Source organism: Ranitomeya imitator, chromosome 1 (genome assembly GCF_032444005.1).
Source record: "Ranitomeya imitator isolate aRanImi1 chromosome 1, aRanImi1.pri, whole genome shotgun sequence".
In the NCBI taxonomy this organism is placed as follows: Eukaryota; Metazoa; Chordata; class Amphibia; order Anura; family Dendrobatidae; genus Ranitomeya; species Ranitomeya imitator.
The window spans coordinates 1,101,303,836-1,101,330,890 of NC_091282.1; the positions used below are offsets into that span (position 1 = coordinate 1,101,303,836).

General features: G+C 45.2%; 1 protein-coding gene across 3 annotated transcripts in view; it reads right to left on the bottom strand.

The window, feature by feature from the left end:
- Positions 1 to 27,055, bottom strand: part of LOC138656927 (cytochrome P450 3A29-like) — a 101,268-nt gene that overhangs the window by 35,064 nt on the left and 39,149 nt on the right. For all 3 annotated transcript variants that reach the window (XM_069744277.1, XM_069744278.1, XM_069744279.1), the window contains 2 exons: positions 11,247 to 11,335; positions 8,710 to 8,855 (listed from right to left, as the gene is read on the bottom strand). In XM_069744277.1, the coding sequence (XP_069600378.1) occupies positions 8,710 to 8,855; positions 11,247 to 11,335 (235 nt within the window). The remainder of the gene's footprint in view (positions 1 to 8,709; positions 8,856 to 11,246; positions 11,336 to 27,055) is intronic.

A 27,055-nucleotide genomic window follows, 5' to 3' on the forward strand; every position in this document is an offset into this window, starting at 1 on the left:
TGGAATCTTTGGTACCAGAGATTTCGTGGCTAGATCCTTTTGGTGGCCGTCTCTGTCGCGGGATGTGCGTTCTTTTGTGCAGTCCTGTGGGATTTGTGCTCGGGCTAAGCCCTGCTGTTCTCGTGCCAGTGGGTTGCTTTTGCCCTTGTCGGTCCCGAAGAGGCCTTGGACACATATCTCTATGGATTTTATTTCGGATCTCCCCGTCTCTCAAAGAATGTCGGTCATTTGGGTGGTTTGTGATCGCTTCTCTAAGATGGTCCATTTGGTGCCCTTGTCTAAATTGCCTTCCTCCTCTGATTTGGTGCCATTGTTTTTCCAGCATGTGGTTCGTTTACATGGCATTCCAGAGAACATCGTTTCTGACAGAGGTTCCCAGTTTGTTTCGAGGTTTTGGCGAGCCTTTTGTGCTAGGATGGGCATTGATTTGTCTTTTTCCTCGGCTTTCCATCCTCAGACAAATGGCCAGACTGAACGAACCAATCAGACCTTGGAAACATATCTGAGATGTTTTGTTTCTGCCGATCAGGATGATTGGGTGTCCTTTTTGCCTTTGGCTGAGTTCGCCCTTAATAATCGGACCAGCTCGGCTACTTTGGTTTCGCCGTTTTTCTGCAATTCTGGGTTCCACCCTCGTTTCTCTTCAGGGCAGGTTGAGTCTTCGGACTGTCCTGGTGTGGATACTGTGGTGGATAGGTTGCAGCAGATTTGGACTCATGTAGTGGACAATTTGACTTTGTCCCAGGAGAAGGCTCAACGTTTTGCTAACCGCAGGCGCTGTGTGGGTCCCCGACTTCGTGTTGGGGATTTGGTTTGGTTGTCATCTCGTTATATTCCTATGAAGGTTTCCTCTCCTAAGTTTAAGCCTCGTTTCATTGATCCATATAGGATTTCTGAGGTTCTTAATCCTGTGTCTTTTCGTTTGACTCTTCCAGCTTCTTTTTCCATCCATAACGTGTTCCATAGGTCATTGTTGCGGAGATACGTGGCACCTGTGGTTCCATCTATTGATCCTCCTGCTCTGGTTTTGGTTGAAGGGGAGTTGGAGTATATAGTGGAGAAGATTTTGGATTCTCGTGTTTCGAGACGGAAACTCCAGTATCTGGTTAAGTGGAAAGGTTATGGTCAGGAAGATAATTCCTGGGTCTTTGCCTCTGATGTCCATGCTGCCGATCTGGTTCGTGCCTTTCATATGGCTCATCCTGGTCGGCCTGGGGGCTCTGGTGAGGGTTCGGTGACCCCTCCTCAAGGGGGGGTACTGTTGTGAATTCTGTGGCTAAGCTCCCTCCTGTGGTCGTGAGTGGTACTTCGGCTGGTTCTGTCTATGAGCTTCCTTTGGTGGATGAGAGTGGTACTGCGGCTTCTGAGTTTCCTTCCTCAGGTGATGAGGTTAAGTCGTTAGGTGCTGCTCTATTTAACTCCACCTAGTGCTTTGATCCTGGCCTCCAGTCAATGTTCTAGTATTGGTCTTGCTTTCTCCTCGATCATTCCTGTGGCCTGTCTATCCTGCATAAGCTAAGTTTTGCTTGTGTTATTTTTGTTTGCTATTTTTTCTGTCCAGCTTGCTATATTGGTTTTGCTTGCTTGCTGGAAGCTCTGGGACGCAGAGGGAGCACCTCCGTACCGTTAGTCGGTGCGGAGGGTCTTTTTGCCCTTTCTGCGTGGTTGTTTGTAGGGTTTTGTGTTGACCGCAAAGCAATCTTTCCTATCTTCGGTCTGTTCAGTAAGTTGGGCCTCACTTTGCTAAATCTATTTCATCTCTGCGTTTGTATTTTCATCTCAACTCACAGTCATTATATGTGGGGGGCTGCCTTTTCCTTTGGGGAATTTCTCTGAGGCAAGGTAGGCTTATTTTTCTATCTTCAGGGCTAGCTAGTTTCTCAGGCTGTGCTCGAGGCGCATAGGTCTGGTCAGGAGCGCTCCACGGCTACCTTTAGTGTGGTTGGATAGGATTAGGGATTGCGGTCAGCAGAGTTCCCACGTCTCAGAGCTCGTCCTATGTTTTTGGTAATTGTCAGGTCACTTTGTGTGCTCTGAACTTCAAGGTCCATTGTGGTTCTGAATACCCTATTCATAACACTGATGTTAATTTTCTTTTCTTCTTGTGCCTCTGTATTCCTGAGATATGGCGTTCTCTTTCCTGTATATTAATCTAGTCATTTTAGTAAAGTGAGCATGTTTCACAACTATGCTCTATGGGAGTCTTTTTAGCCAATCAGCTGTGGTCCTCAAGGCGAGCAATATGTACAGGGACGAGGAGGCCACATCTCAGGGACAGCTAGGCATGAAAACAAATAATGACCCACTCCGGATTATTGAAGAACGGCAATATTTACACCAGGTAAAAAGTTGTTTATCTATCTCTATTAGATATATATATATCTATATATATAATTGTCTAAGGATTTTTCCGTCTGTCTGTCTGTCTGTCTGTTGTGAGTTCTGTTTTTGGGCTCCCTCTGGTGGTTACTGATGGTACTGGGTGATTTGTGTTCTGCTGTCTCTGGTGTCCACCTGTTCTATTAGGATTTGGGAGTTTCCTATTTAACCGGGCTTTCTTGTCATTTCCCCGCCGGCTATCAAGGTTATCAGAGTGTTTTGTTACCTCAGCTTCTGGCTTCAGTAATCTTCAGGAATAGCTAAGTTTTTGATTTTCTTGTTTCTCGTTTTGCTTTATTTTTGTCTTGTCCAGCTTGCATGTAATTGTTTCTTTGCTGCTGGTTGCTCTAGTGGGCTGTAATTGCTCCTCATGTTCCATGAGTTGGAACATGAGTTCAAGTAATTACAGGATGGTTTTTTGAAGGGTTTTTTGCTGACCGCGCAGTTTACTTTTGTATCCTCTGCTATCTAGTTTTAGCGGGCCTCATTTTGCTGAATCTGTTTTCATACTGTGTATGTGCCTTCCTCTCATTTCACCGTCATTATATGTGGGGGGCTGCTATTTCTGTGGGGTATTTCTCTGGAGGCAAGAGAGGTCTGTGTTTCTTCTAATAGGGGAAGTTAAATCTTCGGCTGGTGCGAGACGTCTAGGATCAACGTAGGCACGTTCCCCGGCTATTGTTATTTGTGTGTTCAGGTTTAGGGTCGCGGTCAGCTCAGGTTCCATCACCCTAGAGCTCGTTTGTGCTTGTCCTTTTGTGATTCCCTGCCATTGGAATCATGACAGTATAGCCGGCCAAAAATGTTTGGGCTGAAGTAGGAGGAAAAGTAGTCTGAGGAAGTTTTTTTTTTTTTTTCTCTCCTCTGAGGTTGCTGCCTAGCCTTAATTGCAGCCTGGCTGATTTTTTTTCTTTCCTCCTCTTAATTCTTGAATGGCTCTGACCTTAGCTGTTTATCATGGACGTCCAGAGTTTAGCTTCCAGCTTGAATAATCTTGCTGCTAAGGTTCAAAATATACAAGATTTTGTTGTACATGCTCCTATGTCTGAACCTAGAATTCCTATTCCAGAGTTCTTTGCTGGAGATAGATCTAGTTTTCTGAATTTTAGGAACAATTGCAAGCTGTTCCTTTCTTTGAAATTTCGCTCTTCTGGAGACCCTGCTCAGCAGGTTAAGATTATTATATCTTTCCTGCGGGGTGACCCTCAAAATTGGGCATTTGCATTGGCACCAGGGGATCCTGCGTTGCTTAATGTGGATGCGTTTTTTCTGGCATTGGGTTTGCTCTATGAGGAACCTAACCAGGAGATTCAGGCTGAAAAAGCTTTATTAGCTCTCTCTCAGGGGCAAGATGAAGCAGAAATATATTGTCAAAAATTTCGGAAATGGTCAGTGCTTACTCAGTGGAATGAGTGCGCCCTGGCTGCAAAGTTCAGAGATGGCCTTTCTGAGGCCATTAAAGATGTTATGGTGGGGTTCCCTGCGCCTACGGGTCTGAATGAGTCTATGACTATGGCTATTCAGATTGATCGGCGTTTACGGGAGCGCAAACCTGTGCACCATTTGGCGGTGTCTTCTGAACAGGCACTTGAGACAATGCAATGTGATAGAGTTCAGTCTAGAAGTGAATGGCAAAACTATAGGCGGAAAAATGGGTTGTGCTTTTATTGTGGTGATTCAGCTCATGTTATATCAGCATGCTCTAAACGCACAAAAAAGGTTGATAAGTCTGTTGCCATTAGTACGTTACAGTCTAAGTTCATTCTGTCTGTGACTCTGATTTGCTCATTATCATCCATTTCCGTCGATGTCTATGTAGATTCAGGCGCTGCCCTGAGTCTTATGGATTGGTCATTTGCCAAGCGATGTGGGTTTAGTCTTGAGCCTCTGGAAGTCCCTATTCCTTTGAAGGGAATTGACTCTACACCTTTGGCTATGAATAAACCTCAGTACTGGACACAAGTGACCATGCGTATGACTCCCGTTCATCAGGAGATGATTCGCTTCCTGGTATTGTATAATTTACATGATGTTCTAGTACTTGGTCTGCCATGGTTACAAACTCATAATCCAGTCCTTGACTGGAAAACAATGTCTGTGTTAAGCTGGGGATGTCAGGGGGTTCATGATGATGCACCTCCGATTTCTATCGCTTCATCTACTCCTTCTGAGGTTCCTGTATTTTTGTCTGATTATCGGGATGTTTTTGAGGAGCCTAAGCTCAGTTCGCTTCCTCCTCACAGGGATTGCGATTGTGCTATAGATTTAATTCCTGGTAGTAAATTTCCTAAAGGTCGTTTGTTCAATCTTACAGGGCCAGAGCATACTGCTATGCGGGATTATGTTAAAGAGTCCTTGGAAAAGGGACATATCCGTCCATCTTCGTCCCCTTTGGGAGCAGGTTTTTTTTTCGTGGCCAAAAAAGATGGGTCCTTAAGGCCTTGTATAGATTATCGTCTTTTGAATAAGATTACCGTAAAATATCAGTATCCTTTGCCTTTGTTGACTGATTTGTTTGCTCGCATTAAGGGGGCTAAATGGTTCACTAAGATTGATCGTCGGGGTGCGTATAATCTTATACGAATAAAGCAAGGTGATGAGTGGAAAACAGCTTTAAATACGCCTGAGGGCCATTTTGAGTATTTGGTGATGCCTTTCGGACTTTCTAATGCTCCTTCAGTCTTCCAGTCCTTTATGCACGATATTTTCCGTGAATATCTGGATAAATTTATGATTGTGTATTTGGATGATATTTTGTTTTTTTCTGATGACTGGGAGTCTCATGTTCAGCAGGTCAGGAAGGTGTTTCAGGTCCTGCGGGCTAATTCCTTGTTTGTAAAGGGCTCAAAGTGTCTCTTTGGAGTCCAGAAGATTTCTTTCTTGGGGTATATTTTTTCCCCTTCTACTATTGAGATGGATCCCGTCAAGGTTCGGGCTATTTGTGACTGGACGCAGCCTGCATCCCTTAAGAGTCTGCAGAAGTTCTTGGGCTTTGCTAATTTCTATCGTCGTTTTATAACTAATTTTTCTAGTGTTGTTAAGCCTTTGACGGATTTGACTAAGAAGGGTGCTGATGTTGCTGATTGGTCTCCTGCGGCTGTGGAGCCCTTTCAGGAACTTAAACGCCGGTTTTCTTCTGCTCCTGTGTTGCGTCAGCCTGATGTTTCGCTTCCTTTCCAAGTTGAGGTTGATGCTTCCGAGATTGGAGCGGGGGCGGTTTTGTCACAGAGAAGCTCCGATTGCTCGGTGATGAAGCCATGTGCGTTCTTTTCTAGAAAATTTTCGCCCGCTGAGCGGAATTATGATGTGGGTAATCGGGAACTTTTGGCCATGAAGTGGGCATTTGAGGAGTGGCGTCATTGGCTGGAGGGTGCTAGACATCGTGTGGTGGTCTTGACTGATCACAAAAATCTGATTTACCTTGAGTCTGCCAGGCGTCTGAATCCTAGACAGGCTCGTTGGTCACTGTTTTTCTCTCGTTTCAATTTTGTGGTTTCATACCTGCCAGGTTCAAAGAATGTGAAGGCGGATGCTCTTTCTAGGAGTTTTGTGCCTGACTCCCCTGGAAATTCTGAGCCCACTGGTATCCTTAGGGATGGGGTGATTTTGTCGGCCGTCTTCCCAGACTTGCGACGTGCTTTGCAGGAGTTTCAGGCGGGTAAACCTGATCGTTGTCCGCCTGAGAGACTGTTTGTTCCGGATAGTTGGACCAGTAGAGTCATCTCCGAGGTCCATTCTTCTGCGTTGGCAGGTCATCCTGGAATATTTGGTACTAGAGACTTGGTGGCCAGGTCTTTTTGGTGGCCTTCCTTGTCGAGGGATGTGCGTTCTTTGGTGCAGTCTTGTGAGGTTTGTGCTCGGGCTAAGCCTTGCTGTTCTCGAGCCAGTGGATTGTTGTCACCTTTGCCTATCCCGAAGAGGCCTTGGACGCACATTTCCATGGACTTTATTTCGGATCTCCCTGTCTCTCAAAAAATGTCCGTCATCTGGGTTGTGTGTGACCGCTTTTCTAAAATGGTTCATCTTGTACCCTTGCCTAAGTTGCCTTCCTCCTCTGAGTTGGTCCCTCTGTTTTTCCAGAACGTGGTTCGTTTGCATGGGATTCCGGAGAACATCGTTTCTGACAGGGGATCCCAGTTTGTGTCTAGATTTTGGCGGACGTTCTGTGCTAAGATGGGCATTGATTTGTCCTTTTCGTCTGCATTCCACCCTCAGACGAATGGCCAGTCGGAGCGAACTAATCAGACCTTGGAAACTTATTTGAGGTGTTTTGTTTCTGCTGATCAGGATGACTGGGTTACCTTTTTGCCGCTGGCCGAGTTTGCCCTTAATAATCGGGCTAGTTCTGCTACCTTGGTTTCTCCTTTCTTTTGTAATTCGGGGTTTCATCCTCGTTTTTCCTCTGGTCAGGTGGAGCCTTCTGATTGTCCTGGAGTGGACATGGTGGTGGATGGGTTGCATCGGATTTGGAGTCATGTGGTGGACAATTTGAAGCTGTCCCAGGAGAAGGCTCAGCAGTTTGCTAATCGCCGTCGCCGCGTGGGTCCTCGACTTCGTGTTGGGGACTTGGTGTGGTTGTCTTCTCGTTTTGTTCCTATGAAGGTCTCTTCTCCTAAGTTCAAGCCTCGGTTCATCGGTCCTTATAGGATCTTGGAAATTCTTAACCCTGTGTCGTTTCGTTTGGATCTCCCGGCATCGTTTGCTATTCATAATGTGTTCCATCGGTCGTTGTTGCGGAGGTATGAGGTACCTGTTGTTCCTTCGCTTGAGCCTCCTGCTCCGGTGCTGGTGGAGGGAGAATTGGAGTATGTTGTGGAGAAGATCTTGGATTCTCGTGTTTCCAGACGGAAACTCCAATATTTGGTCAAGTGGAAGGGTTATGGTCAGGAGGATAATTCTTGGGTGGTTGCCTCTGATGTTCATGCTGATGATTTGGTCCGTGCTTTTCATAGGGCTCATCCTGGTCGCCCTGGTGGTTCTCGTGAGGGTTCGGTGACCCCTCCTCAAGGGGGGGTACTGTTGTGAGTTCTGTTTTTGGGCTCCCTCTGGTGGTTACTGATGGTACTGGGTGATTTGTGTTCTGCTGTCTCTGGTGTCCACCTGTTCTATTAGGATTTGGGAGTTTCCTATTTAACCGGGCTTTCTTGTCATTTCCCCGCCGGCTATCAAGGTTATCAGAGTGTTTTGTTACCTCAGCTTCTGGCTTCAGTAATCTTCAGGAATAGCTAAGTTTTTGATTTTCTTGTTTCTCGTTTTGCTTTATTTTTGTCTTGTCCAGCTTGCATGTAATTGTTTCTTTGCTGCTGGTTGCTCTAGTGGGCTATAATTGCTCCTCATGTTCCATGAGTTGGAACATGAGTTCAAGTAATTACAGGATGGTTTTTTGAAGGGTTTTTTGCTGACCGCGCAGTTTACTTTTGTATCCTCTGCTATCTAGTTTTAGCGGGCCTCATTTTGCTGAATCTGTTTTCATACTGTGTATGTGCCTTCCCCTCATTTCACCGTCATTATATGTGGGGGGCTGCTATTTCTGTGGGGTATTTCTCTGGAGGCAAGAGAGGTCTGTGTTTCTTCTAATAGGGGAAGTTAGATCTTCGGCTGGTGCGAGACGTCTAGGATCAACGTAGGCACGTTCCCCGGCTATTGTTATTTGTGTGTTCAGGTTTAGGGTCGCGGTCAGCTCAGGTTCCATCACCCTAGAGCTCGTTTGTGCTTGTCCTTTTGTGAATCCCTGCCATTGGAATCATGACATCTGTCTTTCTGTCTGTCTGTCTGTCTTTCTGTCCTGGAAATCCCGCGTCTCTGATTGGTCGAGGCTGCCAGGCCTCGACCAATCAGAGACCGGCACAGCATCGACGTAGAAATCCCGCGTCTCTGATTGGTCGAGGCCTGGCGGCCTCGACCAATCAGCGACGGGCATAGCGACGACGATGTCATAAAGGACGTAGACATCCCGCGTCTGATTGGTCGATGCCGCCAGGCCTCGACCAATCAGCAACGGGCACAGCGACGATGATGTCATAAAGGACGTAGAAATCCCACGTTTCTGATACAGCGACGGACACAGTATCGATGTAGATGTCATAATGGTTGCCATGGCGACGATGATGTCATAAAGGTTGCCTCGACCAATCAGCGACGGGCACAGTCTGCCGCGAATTCTGGAATCATCATTGTCCATATACTACGTGGACATGCATATTCTAGAATACCCGATGCGTTTGAATCGGGCCACAGTCTAGTATATATATATATATATATATATATATATATATATATATATATATATATATATATATATATATATATATATATAGTGTATTAACTTACATGTTAAGAACAGAGGGTTAAAAAAGGAGAAGTTGAAAAGTTTTCTTCCATTGGTCACAAATGGATCATTGGGATTGTTCAATGAATCCACATTCACACTGAAGAATGTGCTCAGGACAATGTCCATGCTGTAGCTTCCAAATATGCTGAAATGACAAAATGGTGAAATACAAGTCTGAGATAAATAAACCCAAGACCCCAGGGCCGGGTCCGGGTTTTTTTGGACCCCGGACGAAAGTGTCATGGGTCCTTTTAACATTTACCACAATTCATGATGCACATATACAGCAGAGAAATATAGGTATAGCACAATACCAAAGATTTAACTTACGTCTTACATGACATGAGTGATATCTATTGTACATTCCACAATAGTTCAGAAACCAGACAGTATAGTCCTCCATACAGTATTATGGCACCACATAGTGCTCCATACAGAATAATGAACCCAATATATTGCTCAATACAGAATAAATGAACCCCATATATTGCTTCATACAGAATAATGAGCCACATATAATGCTCCATACAGAATAAATGAACCCCATATAATGCTCTATGCAGTATAATGAGCCACATATAATGCTCCATACAGAAAAATGGGCTCCATACAGAATATTGAGCCCCACATATTGCTCCATACAGAATAAATGAACCCCATATATTGCTCCATACAGAATAATGAACCCCATATATTGCTCCATACAGAATAAATGAACCCCATATAATGCTCTATTGTTGTGAATTCTGTGGCAGAGCTCCCTCCTGTGGTCACAAGTGGTACTTCGGCTGATTCTCTCTGTAAGCTTCCGTTGGTGGAGGGAAGTGGTACTGCGGCTTCTGAGTTTCCTCCCTCAGGTGATGTGGTGAGGTCGTTAGGTGCTGCTCTACTTAACTCCACCTAGTGCTTTGATCCTGGCTTCCTGCCAATGTTCCAGTATTGGACTTGTTTTCCTCCTGGATCGTTCCTGTGGCCTGCTGCTCTGCATAGCTAAGTTTTCCTTTGCTATTTTGTTTGCTTTTCTTCTGTCCAGCTTATCTATTTGTTTGCTGGAAGCTCTGGGACGCAGAGGGTGTACCTCCGTGCCGTTAGTTCGGTACGGAGGGTCTTTTTGCCCCCTTTGCGTGGTTTTTAGGGTTTTGTGTTGACCGCAAAGTTACCTTTCCTATCCTCGCTCTGTTCAGAAAGTCGGGCCTCACTTTGCTAAATCTATTTCATCTCTACGTTTGTCTTTTCATCTTACTCACAGTCATTATATGTGGGGGGCTGCCTTTTCCTTTGGGGTATTTCTCTGAGGCAAGGTAGGCTTATTTTCTATCTTCAGGCTAGCTAGTTTCTCAGGCTGTGCCGAGTTGCATAGGTAGCGTTAGGCGCAATCCACGGCTGCCTCTAGTGTTGTTGGATAGGATTAGGGATTGCGGTCAACAGAGTTCCCACGTCTCAGAGCTCGCTCTATGTTTTTGGATTATTGTCAGATCACTGTATGTGCTCTGACCTCTATGTTCACTGTGGTACTGAATTGCCTAATCATAACACTCTATGCAGTATAATGAGCCACATATAATGCTCCATACAGAAAAATGCGCTCCATACAAAATAATGAGCCCCATATATTGCTCCATACAGTATATAATAAGCCCCATATATTGTTCCATACAGTATAATGAGCCCCATATATTGCTCCATGCAGTATAATGCATCCCATATAATGTTCCATACAGTATATGATGGGGCCCATATATTGGTTCATACATAATGAGTCCCATATGATGCTCCATATATAATGGGCCCCGTATATGATGCTTCAGTGTATGAGGGGCCCATATATGATGCCCCCATATATGATGCTCCAGTGTATAGTGGGCCCTATATATAATGCTCCATATATGATGGGCCCCATATATGATGCTCCAGTGTATAGTGGGCCCTATATATAATGCTCCATATATGATGGGCCCCATATATGATGCTCCAGTGTATAATGTGCCCCATATATAATGCTCCATATATGATGCTCCAGTGTATGATGGTCCCCATATATAATGCCCCAAACATTAAAAAACACTGTGACTGTTCATGCAGACGGCACACAATACTGACGACATTGCTCCCTCTGACCTGAGCGTCACAGTTGTACAGAAGTGTGGTCAGCAGCATGATACAAAGTACTGCACTTTAATAATGCATTGTGTAATCTGTAAGACACCACAATTTCTCTATTTTCAGCAGACATTTAATGACCATTACTCATCTGGGTTTATCTGAAGGAGGCAGAATAAAGAGTGCCACTATGACAATGAATATAGGTGAATACAACTACCGGGTATCCGCACTCCAACGAAAAACAAATACTGGTGGTGCAAGATATAGAGATAATAATATTTCCTACATTGTCAGTTGCATCGGTGTATGTCTGAATACATATATGTGGCAGGTCCCTCTACTCAGTCAGTGTCCGGCTAGTCTGCCCTTATGTGCAGTAATCTGGTAACAACTGTGTGGTAGAGTATGGAAACTAATAAATCTGTGTACTTACTCCTTCATGTCTATACATTCTTTGTGATCAGCTTTCTTCTGAATATTCTTAACTAAAAGGCCTCCATACTGTTTTATTATCGGGAACATCTGTCAGGATGACAACAAAGTTTGTTTCATGGTGTATATTTTACCAAAAAGCGTTCCAGTAATCTGCAACAGAGACGCCTAATAAAGTCTTGAACACAGATGCGATAATAATGTGACTTTTTTTTTTTTTTTTACACAAAATTTGTCACATGCAGCATGCAATAATTCACGCTCTTATTGGATATATAATAAATACATGTAGGGATGGAGAAGATAATATGCCTCATATATCAATACTTGTTATTTATATTAGAATTTGCATAAATCTACAGTAACACATGAATTTGTTGGAAAGTAAATAGCACAGTTTTATCCTGTCAGACATGGTTGTAAAAACTAGTATTCATGTACTGGGCAAGTAGCAACTGTTATGAAGTAGGGTTGAGCGAAACGGGTCGAACATTTTCAAAAGTCGCCGACTTTTGGCGAAGTCGAGTTTCATGAAACCCGATCCGACCCCTGTGCGTGGTCGGCCATGCGGTACGCGACTTTCTCGCCAAAGTCGCGTTTCAATGACGCGAAAAGCGCCATTTCTCAGCCAATGAAGGTAAACGCAGAGTGTGGGCAGCGTGATGACATAGGTCCTGGTCCCCACCATCTTTGAGAAGGGCATTGCAGTGATTGGCTTGCTGTCTGCGGCGTCACAGGGGCTATAAAGGGGAGTTCCCGCCGACCGCCATGTTACTGCTGCTGATCTGAGCTTAGGGAGAGGTTGCTGCCGCTTCGTCAGAAGCAGGGATAGCGTTAGGCAGGGTCCATTAACCACAAAACCGCTTGTGCTGTAGCGATTTCCACTGCCCAACACCACCTTCGGTGTGCAGAGACAGTGGAAGCTCCTTTTTTTTTTTTTTCCTCAGCGCTGTAGCTCATTGGGCTGCCCTAGAAGGCTCCCTGATAGCTGCATTGCTGTGTGTACGCCGCTGTGCAAACCAACTGCTTTTTTCAAAGCACAAATCCTCTTGTTCCTTCCTTTCTGCACAGCTATCTTGTTTGTTTGTCCACACTTTTTATTTAATTTGTGCATCAGTCCACTCCTTATTGCTGCCTGCCATACCTGGCTGAGATTACTGCAGGGAGATAGTAATTGAAGGACAGTTCCTTTTTTTTTTTTTTTTTTTTTTGTGGGAGATTAAGATTGACATTTCTGCTAGAGTGCCATCTCTGTCTGTGTCATCTCTCACTCAGTGGGCCATAGAAAGCCTATTTATTTTTTTGCTTGATTTGGGTTCCAAAATCTACCAGAAAAAATCACAACATCAATCAGTGGGAGAAAAATATTGGCCTCAGGGCTTGTGTGCCACTCCTTACTCCTGTGTGTGCCATCTCTCACTCAGTGGGCCATAGAAAGCCTATTAATTTTTTTGCTTGATTTGGGTTCTAAATTCTACCTGAAAAAATCAATAAATCAATCAGTGGGAGATTAATATTGGCCTTTGGGCTTGTGTGCCAGTCCTAAGCGTGCCATCTCTCTCTCTCTCAGATAGTGGGCCATAGAAAGCCTATTTTTTTATTATTTTATTGGGTTTATAAATTTTCCCTGGAAAAAAAAAAAAAGTGGGAGATTAATATTGGCCTCTGGGCTTGTGTGCCAGTCCTGAGCGTGCCATCTCTCTCACAAATAGTGGGCCATAGAAAGCCTATTTATTTTTTTGGTTGATTTGGGTTCATAATTCTACCTGAAAAAATCAATCAATCAATCAGTGGGAGATTAATATTGGCCTTTGGGCTTGTGTGCCAGTCCTAAGCGTGCCATCTCTCTCTCTCAGATAGTGGGCCATAGAAAGCCTATTTATTATTATTTTTTTTATTGGGTTTATAAATTTTCCCTGGAAAAAAAAAAAATGGGAGATTAATATTGGCCTCTGGGCTTGTGTGCCAGTCCTGAGCGTGCCATCTCTCTCACAAATAGTGGGCCATAGAAAGCCTATTAATTTTTTTGCTTGATTTGGGTTCCAAAATCTACCAAAAAAAATCACTAAATCAATCAGTGGGAGATTAATATTGGCCTCTGGGCTTGTGTGCCACTCCTGACTCCTGTGAGCGTCATCTGTCACTCAGTGGGCCCTAGAAAGCCTATTTTTTGTTTTATTTGTTTTCTAAATTCTCCCTGAAAAAAATCATTTTATTTTCTTTGGTTTCTAAATTATTCCTGAAAAAAATCATTTTTTTTGTATTTTTTTTTCTCTAAAGTCTCCCTGAAAAAAAAAAAAAAAATCTGTGGGAGATTCATATTGCCCCTTCTGCTTGTGTGCCAGTCTTGACTCCTGGGTGTGCCATCTCTCTCTCTCTCCCCAATTGTGGGCCATAGAAAGCCTATTAATTTTTTTGCTTGATTTGGGTTCCAAAATCTACCAAAAAAAATAACTAAATCAATCGGTGGGAGATTAATATTGGCCTCTGGGCTTGTGTGCCACTCCTGACTCCTGTGTGCGTCCTCTCTCACTCAGTGGGCCCTACAAAGCCTTTTTTTTTTTTTTTTTCCTAAATTCTCCCTGAAACAATCATTTTATTTTATTTGTTTTATAAATTCTTCTGTAAAAAATAATTTTTTTTTAATTTTTTTTTTCTGAAGTCTCCCTTTTAAAAAAAACAAACACAAATCAGTGGGAGATAAATATTTACATTTGCGCTTCAGTGACAGTCCTGCGTGTGTGCCATCTCATTTGTTGCCAACAACAACAGAGTGTGTAACATTGTGGCTGATTTTCGTTGTGGTCTCACCCACCTGTAAAGGGGTAGCTAAATCATACTGAAGTTATAGCTCCCCGTGTAAGTTGTGTGACAGCAACAAATACCGTTCGTTTGGTAACGTTTTTAAAACAATGAGGAAGTCTGGTGGAAGAGGTCGTGGCCGGGGGCGTTCATTGTCAGCTGGTAATGAGGGTAGTGGTAGTGGTGGAGCATCAGGTGGTCGTGGGAAAAAAAATATTGCACCTAAGTCTGGAGCTGTGGAGCCAGGTTCGTCGTCTGGCTACACAAGGCCTCGAACCCTCCCTTTTCTGGGAGTAGGAAAACCGCTTTTAAAGCCGGAGCATCAAGAGCAAGTTTTGGCTTATCTTGCTGACTCAGCCTCTAGCTCTTTTGCCTCCTCTCGTGAAACTGGTAAAAGTAAAAGCAGCGCGTCGTTAGTGGATGTTCACGGTCAGGGACAAGTCGCTTCCTTGTCCTCTTCAGCAAAAACAACAACAGAGAAGAATGCAGCAGGCGACACAACGGGTTACTCCATGGAGCTCTTTACACATACCGTCCCTGGCTTAGAAAGTGAAGCAGTTAACAGTCCATGCCCATTACAAGTTGAATCTGACATGGAGTGCACTGATGCACAGCCACAGCCAGACTACTATGCTGGTCCTTTGACTCAGACCACAACATTGCCCTCGCAGGGTGCTGATCAAGAATCAGACCCTGATGAGACTATGTTGCCCCATCACGAACGCTATACCACCGACCGACACGGTGACACAGACGAAGTTGCACACGAGCTACAAGAAGAGGTAATAGATGACCCAGTTCTTGACCCCGATTGGCAGCCATTGGGGGAACAGGGTGCAGGCGGCAGCAGTTCTGAAGCGGAGGAGGAGGGGCCGCAGCAGGCATCAACATCGCAACAGGTTCCATCTGCCGGGCCTGTATCTTGGCCAAAACGCGTGGCAAAGTCAAAACCTGTTGGAGGACAGCGTGGCCATCCGGTTAAAGCTCAGTCTGCAATGCCTGAAAAGGTATCCGATGCTAGAAAGAGTGCAGTCTGGCATTTTTTTAAACAACATCCAATTGATCAGCACAAAGTAATCTGTCAAAAATGTTCAACTACCTTAAGCAGAGGGCAGAATCTGAAAAGTCTCAATACAAGTTGCATGCATAGACATTTAACCACCATGCATTTGCAAGCTTGGACTAACTACCAAACGTCCCTTAAGGTTGTAGCACCCTCGGCCAATGAAGCTACTCATCAACGCAACATCCCTTCCGGCAGTGTAGGGCCACCATTTTCTGCACCACCTGCAGTATCTGTGCAGGTTTCTTTGCCAGGCCAAAGCAGTCAGGGTCAGGGAATCTCCAGTTTCGTAGTAGGAAACACTGCATCTAGGGCACCGGCGGCAACAATACCATCTCCCACCGTCTCTCAGTCTGCCATGTCCACCGGCACCCCCGCTAGTTCCACGATCTCCAGCTCTCCAGTCCAGCTCACCCTACATGAGACTATGGTTAGAAAAAGGAAGTACTTAGCCTCGCACACAGGGTTTGAACGCCCACATAGCTAGACTAATCTCGTTAGAGATGATGCCCTACCGGTTAGTTGAAAGCGAAGCTTTCAAAGACCTGATGGACTACGCTGTACCACGCTACGAGCTACCCAGTCGACACTTTTTTTCCAGAAAAGCCATCCCAGCCCTCCACCAGCATGTTAAAGAGCGCATCGTCCATGCACTCAGGCAATCTGTGAGCACAAAGGTGCACCTGACAACAGATGCATGGACCAGTAGGCATGGCCAGGGACGTTACGTGTCCATCACGGCACACTGGGTAAATGTGGTGGATTCAGGGTCCACAGGGGACAGCAAGTTTGGGACAGTTCTGCCTAGCCCACGGTCTAGGAAACAGTTGGCTGTAGCCGTTCGCACCCCCTCCTCCTCCTCCTCCTCCTCGTCCTCCTGCAGAAGCGAGAGCTCGTCCACAGACCGCAGTCGCACAACCACTCCATCCGCAGCTGCCACTGTTGCACACCAGGTCTCCCATTATGGGGCAGCTACTGGCAAACGTCAGCAGGCTGTATTGGCTATGAAGTGTTTGGGCGACAACAGACACACCGCGGAAGTTCTGTCCGAGTTCTTGCAGCAAGAAACGCAGTCGTGGCTGGGCACTGTAGATCTTGAGGCAGGCAAGGTAGTGAGTGATAACGGAAGGAATTTCATGGCTGCCATCTCCCTTTCCCAACTGAAACACATTCCTTGCCTGGCTCACACCTTAAACCTGGTGGTGCAGTGCTTCCTGAAAAGTTATCCGGGGTTATCCAACCTGCTCCTCAAAGTGCGTGGACTTTGCGCACATATCCGCCGTTCGCCTGTACACTCCAGCCGTATGCAGACCTATCAGCGTTCTTTGAACCTTCCCCAGCATCGCCTAATCATAGACGTTGTTACAAGGTGGAACTCAACACTGCACATGCTTCAGAGACTGTGCGAACAGAGGCGGGCTGTTATGTTTTTGTGGGAGGATACACATACACGGGCAGGCAGTAGGATGGCAGACATGGAGTTGTCAGGTGTGCAGTGGTCGAAGATTCAAGACATGTGTCAAGTCCTTCAGTGTTTTGAGGAATGCACACGGCTGGTTAGTGCAGACAACGCCATAATAAGCATGAGCATCCCCCTAATGTGTCTGCTGATGCAAAGTTTGACGCACATAAAGGATCAGGCGTCTGCACCAGAGGAAGAGGAAAGCCTTGATGACAGTCAGCCATTGTCTGGTCAGGGCAGTGTACAGGACGAGGTAGCGGGCGAAGAGGAGGTGGAGGATGAGGAGGATGATGGGGATGAGTATATTTTTAATGAGGAAGCTTTCCCGGGGTCATTGGAAATTGGTGGCGTGGCAAGGGCGGGTTCTGGTTTTTTGAGGGACACAAGTGACGTAGATTTGCCTGCAACTGCCCCTCAACCAAGCACAACCGCAGATTTGACAACTGGAACTTTGGCCCACATGGCGGATTATGCCTTGCGTATCCTCAAAAGGGACACACGCATTACAAAAATGATGAACGATGACGATTACTGGTTGGCCTGCCTCCTTGATCCTCGCTATAAAGGCAAATTGCAAAATATTATGCCACATGAGAACTTGGAACTAATATTAGCAACAAAACAATCAACTCTTGTTGACCGTTTGCTTCTGGCATTCCCTGCACACAGCGCCCGTGATCGTTCTCACACGAGCTCCAGGGGCCAGCAGACCAGAGGTGTTAGAGGGGCAGAAATCAGAAGTGGCGTTGGCCAGAGGGGTTTTCTGACCAGGTTGTGGAGTGATTTTTCTATGACCGCAGACAGGACAGGTACTGCAGCATCAATTCAAAGTGACAGGAGACAACATTTGTCCAGTATGGTTACAAACTATTTTTCATCCCTTATCGACGTTCTCCCTCAACCGTCATTCCCATTTGATTACTGGGCATCCAAATTAGACACCTGGCCAGAATTGGCAGAATATGCATTGCAGGAGCTTGCTTGCCCGGCAGCTAGTGTCCTATCAGAAAGAGTATTCAGTGCTGCAGGTTCAATACTAACAGAAAAAAGGACTCGTCTGGCTACCCAAAATGTAGATGATCTAACCTTCATTAAAATGAACCACAACTGGATTTCAAAATCTTTTGCCCCACCCTGCCCGGCTGACACCTAGCTTTCCTATGAAAAGGTCTTGCCTGTGGACTATTCTGAATGACTTTTCCAATCTCGTAATTTTCTTCACCTGATTGTCCAGCATACGACATGTTTCCACCTCACGAAATGGCCAAACTCCCCACACGGGGCCGTGCTATCGCCACTTTGCGCTTGGACCCTTGAGAGTGCTGTTTGTCTGAAGAGGTGGGTGTGGCCGCTTTTGCTCGACGGCACTGCCACTGGGTCCCTCATAGTACAATAAAGTGTCTCTGGCGGTGGTGGTGCGCACCCAACGTCAGACACACCATTGTAATATGAGGGGCCCTGGGCCTGTACCGCCGGCCACAAGACAGTTCCCCCCCCCCAGCTCAAACAGTGCTCTACCACTAGCAAAATTATCTCTCACAGCTTCACCAATGTTTAGTCTATGCGCTGACATCCTTCAATGCCTGGCACTGACAATACCATTGTTTTGACATTTTTGTTATGTTAGGCCTTCGAAGCCTGTCTGCGGTCCGTTCTTTCTACAACTACTACACTGACCAGGCCACTGCTGGCCGTGTTCCCCTGGAACCAATTTAAACTTGCCTACAGCCAGCCCAATTTTGTTATGTTAGGCCTTCTTAGCCTGTCTGCCGTCACTCCTTCCACTAGACTTCCACTGACCAGACCACTGTTGCCCGTGTAACCCTGGAACCAATTTTAAATTGCCAACAGCCCAATGTTATGATGTTAGGCCTTTGATGCCTGTCTGCCGTCACTCCTTCCACTAGGCCTCCACTGACCTGTCTACTGCTGCCCGTGTTCCCATGGAACCAATTGTAAATTGCCTACAGCCAGCCCATTTTATTACGTTAGGCCTTCGAAGCCTGTCTGCGGTCCCTCCTTCCACTAGGCCTCCACTTACCTGTCTACTGCTGCCCGTGTTCCCCTGGAACCAATTTTAAATTGCCTACAGGCAGCCCAATTTATTATGTTAGGCCTTCGAAGCCTGTCTGCGGTCCCTCCTTCCACTAGGCCTCCACTTACCTGTCTACTGCTGCCCGTGTTCCCCTGGAACCAATTTTAAATTGCCTACAGCCAGCCCATTTTATTATGTTAGGCCTTCGAAGCCTGTCTGCGGTCCCTCCTTCCACTAGGCCTCCACTGACCTGTCTACTGCTGCCCGTGTTCCCCTGGAACCAATTTTAAATTGCCTACAGCCAGCCCATTTTATTATGTTAGGCCTTCGAAGCCTGTCTGCGGTTCCTCCTTCCACTAGGCCTCCACTTACCTGTCTACTGCTGCCCGTGTTCCCCTGGAACCAATTTTAAATTGCCTACAGGCAGCCCAATTTATTATGTTAGGGCTTCGAAGCCTGTCAGCGGTCCCTCCTTCCACTAGGCCTCCACTGACCTGTCTACTGCTGCCCGTGTTCCCCTGGAACCAATTTTAAACTGCCTACAGGCAGCCCAATTTATTATGTTAGGGCTTCGAAGCCTGTCTGCGGTCCCTCCTTCCACTAGGCCTACACTGACCTGTCTACTGCTGCCCGTGTACCCCTTGAACCAACATCATAAAATAAAAAAAAAAGTATTTTGCTTATAAAAAAGAAAATACTGGTGAGATATCAAATGCAGACATTTTAACATTAAAAACAAACACACAACTAAAATCTGGTACAGTACTAAAAATGGCCACCAGCTACAATTACTTTATCCTGCAAGTATTTAACTGAAAGGTTTTTTAAATTGAAAACACAGATATGGCATCCACCGAGTGTTGTCCTGTCGCGTCTTCTTTATATTATTGCCGAGAAGATGCAAAACAATGAAAATAATAAAATCATTAATTACCAAAATAATAGAGAAAGTCAACACCACATTGCAAATAAACATTCATTCCAAATAAAGAAGCAGGGCGCGTCCGAGGGTGAGTATATACCTAATAAGAATATAATCACCCTCGGACGCGCAATGCTTATTTCCAACAGCCTTCCTTCCTAAGAATCAGCCCTTCCGTGGTGTAGAGAGACTTCAAGGTGTTCCCCAGGTTGTCTTTCCTGATCTTCGATCTTCCGGCTCTCGTTTAGTAGTTCTTGGAAACTACACTGCATTAGGCCTTCAAATTGGGTATGGGGTGTAGAGAGAGGGTGTGTTACACTCCAAGGTGTTCCCCAGGTTGCCTTTCCTGAGCTTCGATCTTCCGGCTCTCGTTTAGTAGTTGTTGGAAACTACGCTGCATTAGGCCTTCAAATTGGGTATGGGGTGTAGAGAGAGGGTGTGTTACACTCCAAGGTGTTCCCCAGGTTGCCTTTCCTGAGCTTCGATCTTCCGGCTCTCGTTTAGTAGTTCTTGGAAACTACACTGCATTAGGCCTTCAAATTGGGTATGGGGTGTAGAGAGAGGGTGTGTTACACTCCAAGGTGTTCCCCAGGTTGCCTTTCCTGAGCTTCGATCTTCATGCTCTCGTTTAGTAGTTGTTGGAAACTACGCTGCATTAGGCCTACAAATTGGGTATGGGGTGTAGAGAGAGGGTTTGTTACACTCCAAGGTGTTCCCCAGGTTGCCTTTCCTGAGCTTCGATCTTCCGGCTCTCGTTTAGTAGTTGTTAGAAACTACGCTGCATTAGGCCTTCAAATTGGGTATGGGGTGTAGAGAGAGGGAGTGTTACACTCCAAGGTGTTCCCCAGGTTGCCTTTCCTGAGCTTCGATCTTCCGGCTCTCGTTTAGTAGTTCTTGGAAACTACACTGCATTAGGCCTTCAAATTGGGTATGGGGTGTAGAGAGAGGGTGTGTTACACTCCAAGGTGTTCCCCAGGTTGCCTTTCCTGAGCTTCGATATTCCGGCTCTCGTTTAGTAGTTGTTGGAAACTACACTGCATTAGGCCTACAAATTTGGTATGGGGGAATCATTGGCGCATCTGCGGTCCCTCCTTCCTCTAGGCCTCCACTGACCTGTCTACTGCTGCCCGTGTTCCCCTGGAACCAATTTTAAATTGCCTACAGGCAGCCCAATTTATTATGTTAGGGCTTCGAAGCCTGTCTGCGGTCCCTCCTTCCACTAGGCCTCCACTGACCTGTCTACTGCTGCCCGTGTACCCCTTGAACCAACATCATAAAATAAAAAAAAAAGTATTTTGCTTATAAAAAAGAAAATACTGGTGAGATATCAAATGCAGACATTTTAACATTAAAACAAACACACAACTAAAATCTGGTACAGTACTAAAAATGGCCACCAGCTACAATTACTTTCTCCTGCAAGTAGTTAACTGAAAGGTTTTTTAAATTGAAAACACAGATATGGCATCCACCGAGTGTTGTCCTGTCGCGTCTTCTTTATATTATTGCCGAGAAGATGCAAAACAATGAAAATAATAAAATCATTAACTACCAAAATAATAGAGAAAGTCAACACCACATTGCAAATAAACATTCATTCCAAATAAAGAAGCAGGGCGCGTCCGAGGGTGAGTATATACCTAATAAGAATATAATCACCCTCGGACGCGCAATGCTTATTTCCAACAGCCTTCCTTCCTAAGAATCAGCCCTTCCGTGGTGTAGAGAGACGTTGTGTTACACTCCAAGGTGTTCCCCAGGTTGCCTTTCCTGAGCTTCGATCTTCCGTCTCTCGTTTAGTAGTTCTTGGAAACTACACTGCATTAGGCCTTCAAATTGGGTATGGGGTGTAGAGAGAGGGTGTGTTACACTCCAAGGTGTTCCCCAGGTTGCCTTTCCTGAGCTTCGATCTTCATGCTCTCGTTTAGTAGTTGTCGGAAACTACGCTGCATTAGGCCTACAAATTGGGTATGGGGTGTAGAGAGAGGGTTTGTTACACTCCAAGGTGTTCCCCAGGTTGCCTTTCCTGAGCTTCGATCTTCCGGCTCTCGTTTAGTAGTTGTTGGAAACTACGCTGCATTAGGCCTTCAAATTGGGTATGGGGTGTAGAGAGAGGGTGTGTTACACTCCAAGGTGTTCCCCAGGTTGCCTTTCCTGAGCTTCGATCTTCCGGCTCTCGTTTAGTAGTTCTTGGAAACTACACTGCATTAGGCCTTCAATTTGGGTATGGGGTGTAGAGAGAGGGTGTGTTACACTCCAAGGTGTTCCCCAGGTTGCCTTTCCTGAGCTTCGATCTTCCGGCTCTCGTTTAGTAGTTCTTGGAAACTACACTGCATTAGGCCTACAAATTGGGTATGGGGTGGAGAGAGATGGTGTGTTACACTCCAAGGTGTTCCCCAGGTTTCCTTGCCATTGCTTCGGTCTTCCGACTCTCGTTTAGTAGTTGTAGAAAAGTACACTGCATTAGGCCTACAAAATGGGTATGGGGTGGAGAGAGATGGTGTGTTACACTCCAAGGTGTTCCCCAGGTTGCCTTTCCTGAGCTTCTATCTTCAGGCTCTCATTAAATTGTGGTTAAATGGAACAACTGCATTTGGCGTACTAGTTGGTTTGGGGCCTACTATCGGTGTCTGCCACTCCTTGCTGTTCTCCTGGTTTCCTGTCCTGAAATTCCATTTTCAGGCTCTCGTTAAGTAGTTGTTAATAGTGTTGAGCATTCCGATACCGCAAGTATCGGGTATCGGCCGATACTTGCGGTATCGGAATTCCGATACCGAGATCCGATATTTTTGTGATATCGGGTATCGGTATCGGAAGTGTAAAATAAAGAATTAAAATAAAAAATATTGTTATATTCACCTCTCCGGCGGCCCCTGGACATCAGCGGGAGGATCCGGCGTCTGGCACGGCTTCTTTCTTCAAAATGCGCGCCTTTAGGACCTGTGGTATGACGTCCCGGCTTCTGATTGGTCGCGTGCCGCCCATGTGACCGCCACGCGACCAATCAGAAGCCGCGACGTCATTCCTCAGCTAAAGTCCTAGAATGAGCGCCTTTTAGGACCTGAGGAATGACGTCGCGGCTTCTGATTGGTCGCGTGGCGGTCACATGGGCGGCACGCGACCAATCAGAAGCCGGGACGTCATTCCACAGGTCCTAAAGGCGCGCATTTTGAAGAAAGAAGCCGTGCCGGACGCCGGATCCTCCCGCTGATGTCCAGGGGCCGCCGGAGAGGTGAATATAACAATATTTTTTATTTTAATTCTTTATTTTACACTTTAATATGGATCCCAGGGCCTGAAGGAGAGTTTCCTCTCCTTCAGACCCTGGGATCCATGAGGATACATTCCGATACTTGATGTCCCATTGACTTGTATTGGTATCGGATATCGGTATCGGCGATATCCGATATTTTTCGGGTATCGGCCGATACTATCCGATACCGATACTTTCAAGTATCGGACGGTATCGCTCAACACTAGTTGTTAATGTTAGACTGCATTTGGCCTACTAGTTGGGTTGGGGCCTACTATCGGTGTCTGCCACTCCTTGCTGTTCTCCTCCACTGAACAAAGCTGTGCCGCCTGTTTACTACGGTTGCCAATTTTGAACTGCATTTCGACTACTTACTGATTTGGCCCTACTCTCTGTGTCAGCCTCTCATTCCAGTTGTCCTCCACTGCAATGCCCCCTGGTTATTCCTGTGTTACCAATTTTGAACTGCATTTAGCCCACTTTATTCTTTGGGCCTATATCTGTGTTTCCACTTCATCGTGCCCATTGCCCAGCCAGTGATAGATGAGTCTGCTGGTACATTGACCCATAACGCAACATTCCCCGTGCATGCTACACAACAACATTGTGACCCTGCTGAAAGTCAGGTTGCTCTTCCCGCATACCATACCACCTTACACGGGGACAAAGAGGAAGGTGCAGATGAAAGTGCAGGTTCCTTCATCAGGTGGGGGGAGGAATACTAGTTGGCGACGTCACTGGCACAGGGCCTCTCATAGTACGCAAAAGTGTTGCTGCCGGTGGGAGGCGCCCCCGCCGTGCAAACACACCGCTGTACTTTGAGGGGCCCTGTGCCAGTGCCAATGCCAACAAGTGGGCCCCCCCTGCTTGCTCAGGATCACAGCACTTGCAAAGTTGAAATACTTACCTCTCCCTGCTCCACTGCCGTGACGTGGTCCAGATTTCCTGGGCCCACTAATTACTTGAACCAGCCCTACCCCACACAACTTTAGCCAAATGACCCCCAATTTCAAATGCCTTCCAATTATTATAAGGTAAATTACGCTTGACAAGCTTCATTAAGAAGAATGGATGGTTTTGACATTAAAATGGGCACTCTAGGTGTTTTCCTGGCCCCCACTCACTGCCGACTATGCTGCCCCATTGACTTGCATTGGGTTTCGTGTTTCGGTCGATCCCGACTTTTCGCCATAATCGGCCGATTTCACTCGACCCGACTTTTGAGATAGTCGGGTTTCGCGAAACCCGGCTCGACTCTAAAAAGGTCAAGGTCGCTCAACTCTATTATGAAGTAACAATTTTGGAAATATTGAACATGAGTTTTCCATCACATCGTATGACACTAGATGAATCCTGTGAACTGCACGTAACATATTTCCTAAAATTCTTCTAAAGGAACATTTATAAAATATACCACATTTTCTCACATACATTGTTTCTATTTTTCTGAAAATGACTTTTTTTCCTGACATGTTAAAAGGAACCTGGCATGTAAAAATATACAGTATATGATATTTGCATGCAGCCGTAGTGCTAATCTGCAGGTAAACACTATTTTAAGTACACCAAAATTTCTCAATCCAAAAACAATACTGCCAAAAGAAGCATAATAGGAACAAAACCCTTAATACACTGTATGAACCATATGGGGTAAATCAAGTGCAATAAAACATCATAAAGTAGTGAGATAGTGTCGAATTGATGACAAATGATCAGGCAAATAGTGAGTTAAATATTGAGAAGCCCATATAGTAGTAAGCTAATCAAATCACACCAAATAATAAAGATGGCGGTCCATAGTAACATCAGAGTAATACTGAATGGTGGGGGTGGGACAGCTTGGGGCCCCTGTACAAGAAATGTGTCTGGGTTCCCCTTGTTTTATGGCGACACACATACATGTATATATATGACATAGTCTCCTTTATTATGTATATTGCCGTCCCTTATTACACAATGCCCTCTCTTGTTATGTACAGCACCATCCCTTATATATCGGATTATGTAGAGCCCTGTCTTTATTACATACTGTCATGTCTTTTTAGAAAAAGAAAACAAAAAGCAGCACCAAAAGAAAACAAAGGGTGCAGAAAATCCTCCCAGGCTTGTACCAACCTCATGCTATTATCCAGAAAAATGAAGGCAGCACTCCAATAGAAAAATAAATGTGATTTATTGGCCGCTGTGCGACATTTCAATTGGGAGAAAGGTCCACATCCTGGACTGAAACGTCGCACATGGGCCAATAAATCAGATTTATTTTTTCTACTGGAGTGCTGCCTTCATTTTTCTGTATAATGTCATGTCTTTTTAGATATATAATGCAATGATGGCTGATTGGGCATGGGAAAGCTCCTTTTCTAATGGAAGAGCTGATGGACTGGTTGTCTGGTCACCGGCTGCTCCATCAGCTGTTATTTTATATTTTAACAAGAGAGGGGACTATGTAGTAAAAGTGGGAGCTGTGAATAACAAAAATAACAAGAATAATCTATGTAAGAGTGGTCACTGTACATAACAGCAGAGGAAGCTATATAATAAGGGAAGGTAACATACATAGTATATAACTAGAGAGGATGGTACTTAATAATGGATGGTGTTATACATAATAAAAGATGAAACTAGGTGACTAAAGACAGTTTTATACATAATAAGTGAGTACACTATATACTAAGGGACTGTGCTGTCCATAGTATGTGAGACACTATATACTAAGGGACTGTGCTATACATAAGTGAGTACCCTATATACTACGGGACTGTGCTATACATAAGTGAGGACACTATATACTAAGCGATTGTGCTATACATAAGAAGTGAGGATACTATATACTAAGGTACTGTGCTATACATAAAAAGGCTATATCCCTGTATCCGTGTGCAGTGTTGGTGTGCTGCCTGCTTTTAAAGACGCTTTGAGCATGTCCTATTCTGATCAAAATCGGATCACAGCAGAACATTCTCAGACCCTCACGGATCTCATTCTCAGATCCGTGGTTTTCATGTATGTATGAATGGACCTATAAAACTCTATGAGTCCGTGTGCCATGTGAGAAAAATACCTGGAAGCACACATACATTTCACACAAATGTGAGCATGTAAAATAAGGGATTTTACAAAAAAATTATCATGCCATGTCACACAGTGCAGATACAGAATAATATTTACATCCAGGCACTTACCGCTGATGTCTCATCAGATTAGAGCTGCTTTCACCTGTTTCTCCTCCATCTGGTCAGACCTTCATGTTGACATCTCCCAGCCACGACTCATCTTGTCACAATGATCTTCACAGCCCTGAAAATAAGGTCACATACATTGTATACATACATGTGTCTTCCCCCTGAATACAGATATGTACCCCACCAATAATATACTATTGGCCACGCACCATTAAAAATATACAGTAATAAGCAGCATTGTGCCCCCCATTAACTATAATCTGCCAATAATATAAATTATTCAGTCTGTGACTCTCCCCAATTAACTGTTGCAGTTATGTGCACACGGAATATATGTAAGGTTTTACAGTACAGAAAAAGTGAATGCGATCCCCAAAGTCTCATGCACACATTGCTTATTTTTTCCTTGCAGATTTGCAGCAGATTAAAATCTGCATGTCAACTCTTGCAACTTATTTCACCCGTACTAATGGGAAAAAATCATAACAAAAGCATGGCAAAAAAGTGGGAAAAAAATAAATGTATTTTACGCAACTTTCTTCCTGCCAACAAATTAGGATATGCAGCAGAATTTTCTCCTGCAAATCCTGAACGTGTGCACATAGCCTAGTCCCTGTCCTGTGTTCCCCCTGATTCAATATAAGTCCTTGATAGCATCGTAATTTGGAAGTGGGATAAGACATTGTCAGGTACTGAGCATCCTCTGCCACCTCCCAATTCCTTACAAGTCCAAGACAGAGTCTTCTTCCACTTTTCAATTCATTATAAAGGGTCCTATGCACCTTACCCCTCCTCTCCCCCCCCAAATTTTAAGTCCCCGATTGCATCACAATGAATTATGAGATGGGGAGGACACTATCAGGGGCTTAGCACCCTCCTCCACCACTCAATTCATTTTATATCCATATCTAACGTCCTCCCCTTGTTCATAAGTCCATTATAAGTCCCCCTTCCTCCCATCCCATTCCCCACATCCCTCATTGTCCTGCCCCCCACCTCCATCATTGCCCTCTCCATCATCTCAATGAGTACCTTTTCTACCACCCCATCAATGCCTCTTCACCACCCCCATCATTGCCTTCTCCCCACCT